Source organism: Impatiens glandulifera, chromosome 1, assembly GCF_907164915.1.
Source record: "Impatiens glandulifera chromosome 1, dImpGla2.1, whole genome shotgun sequence".
Taxonomy (NCBI): domain Eukaryota; kingdom Viridiplantae; phylum Streptophyta; class Magnoliopsida; order Ericales; family Balsaminaceae; genus Impatiens; species Impatiens glandulifera.
In genome coordinates this window covers 93,271,896-93,274,130 of record NC_061862.1, presented here as the reverse complement: position 1 = coordinate 93,274,130, position 2,235 = coordinate 93,271,896, and the positions used below count along the sequence as shown (strand labels likewise).

At 34.5% G+C, this 2,235-nt stretch overlaps 1 protein-coding gene across 1 annotated transcript; it reads right to left on the bottom strand.

The window, feature by feature from the left end:
* Window positions 1–262: 262 nt before the first annotated feature.
* Window positions 263–1,938, bottom strand: LOC124922297 (ervatamin-B-like). Its single transcript, XM_047463033.1, has 4 exons — window positions 1,436–1,938; window positions 950–1,185; window positions 715–858; window positions 263–624 (listed from the first exon to the last, which is right to left on the bottom strand). The coding sequence occupies exons 1-4, from the start codon at window positions 1,911–1,913 to the stop codon at window positions 364–366; spliced, it is 1,119 nt and encodes a 372-aa protein (XP_047318989.1). The 5' UTR covers window positions 1,914–1,938; the 3' UTR covers window positions 263–363.
* Between the last annotated feature and the right edge of the window lie 297 nt (window positions 1,939–2,235).

Here is a 2,235-nt window from a genome sequence, read left to right as displayed (position 1 = left end):
AAAACATAATCTTTATTTTAAATCTTAATTTTTAGATGTCAATTCATATTTATAAATAGAAAGTATGTAATAAAAGATTAAATTATCAAATAAAAAGTTATCTCTTAAACTAACTAAATGTTTTGTTTTTTTTCTCATAGAAAATTGTTAGCATATTATCAATGACAACTAAATTTACAAACTCATTTTCTTAAAGATGTATGATTTCTTATCATGAAAAGTAATAAATTATGAAATAGAATCAATTCCTTATAAAACAAAATGACATAATTAATAATTTTATTAATAAAAGATGACTTAATTAAATACACAAAAACAAAAGAAGTGACGGCCTCCACCTTAATTATTTTAACGTACGTACGTTCATGCAGTACTAACGATACCGTCTCCTCCGACCCCGGCCTTTCCGGTTTTAGTGGGATAAGAGGCAAACATTGCTATGCCACATTTCCCTTTTCCTTTACCTGGATAAAAGTTCCGCTGGATCCTCATATATCCGCTTTCACCCCAATTCAATCCCCATGAATTCTTCACTATCCAATAATCAAGTCCTTTCTCACTTCCATATCCCACCACCACCACTGCATGATCTAGGGAGGTTCCGCAGTTTCCCGTGAAAATACCCTTCCATAACCAAAAGAATCACAAAATATTCACTTATATATAGATCGATCTCAAAATCCAAAATATATTAACTTTTCACTACTTACGTACCGAGACATAATTTTTGAATGCCTTGCCATAGGCTTCAATGCCGACGCTGATGGGCTGTTGTGCGACAGCTATCATTAAATATATTTCGTTGTTGCGCGGTAGTACTTCTTTGTAACCGTTTATGCTCACCACCTTTGATTTCATCTGCAATCAATCAACCAAATGGGTATCTTATAGCTAGACCGACTTATAAAAATTAACAAGCCCCAAAGTGATCAAGCTCACGATCGATAACCTTAGTGGCATTGCAGGTGCCATCGGCTTCTAGATAAGGATAGTCTTTCTCGGTGTCTATACCACCATTTCTAGTAATGAATTTGAATGCCTCAATCTGGCGCCCGGTTTTGCAGCCGGTGTTGACACTTCGGTCGCAGTCGATAAGTTCTTGCTCGGACAAATCAATCAGTTGTCCCGTTACTATCTGGTTGATACTTTCCACTGTTGCAATCGCCGAGAAAGCCCAACAACTTGCTGATATTTAAAAAACAACACAATGAAAATCAAAATATATGAATTCAAGTTGTTCTAAAACCTTTTTTTAACCACATTTGTTCGCATCCTTATCTAGAATTAATCGTATAGTCATGACATACGAGTTTCAGCAATTTAAGCCATCTTAATTCTCATCTTAAATGAGAATCGAACTCGTAATATTTGTTCTGTAACATTATTTATAAGTAACTTGAGAGATAAAAATAATTTATTAATTTTGAAATCTTACCGCATCGTCCCTGGTTCCTAATAGGTGATACGGCGCCCTTCGTCCTCCAATCAAGGGACACCGGGATATTTTCAGCTGAGGAGGCAGCATAACTTTGGCTGTCCAGCTCTGACTGAACAGATTGGAGATCGGCATCATATTTCATGCCGAGGTAGTAGGATCGGTACTCTTCATCGGTCAGATCGGCAAACACGTTCAATCCAACCTTGTAGGTCCGATTCTCGGAGTTATGAGTATCTATGAAGACCAAATTTTCCTTAAAAATGTTGAAACGCTTTTCGGATTCCTCAATTCCGTTGTAGACTTTTCCATTCTCTATCATCCACTTTTTGTAAATACCCCTCACTTCTTCGTCGGTTCTGGATTTTGAGGGGTGATTGTTATCATATTCGACGATTGACATGTCCGCCATCATGAGGCTGAGGGACGCGGAGAAGAGGGCTAGGAGGAGGAGGATGGTGGTGGCCGTAGTAGTCATGTTTAATTAATGGTGTGTGTGTGTGTGAAGGATGAAAGGATTAATTTATAGATGAATATATTTATTATTTAAATATTTAAGTGAATATTTTATTCAGTCATTATTAGATTATCATATCTTCTTATTGAATTTTTTTATTTATATTTGAGTTATTAGTATGGTTGATTTGTTTTTCATAATAATTATCATTAAATAATTACTTATAATTTAACAATCATATAATTACCAAAAATAAAATTAAAATGATGATTTTTTTGGGGGGAATTTTAATTAAAATGATAATTTGACATTTAGTAAAAAAAAAGTTGAATAAAATAAATTA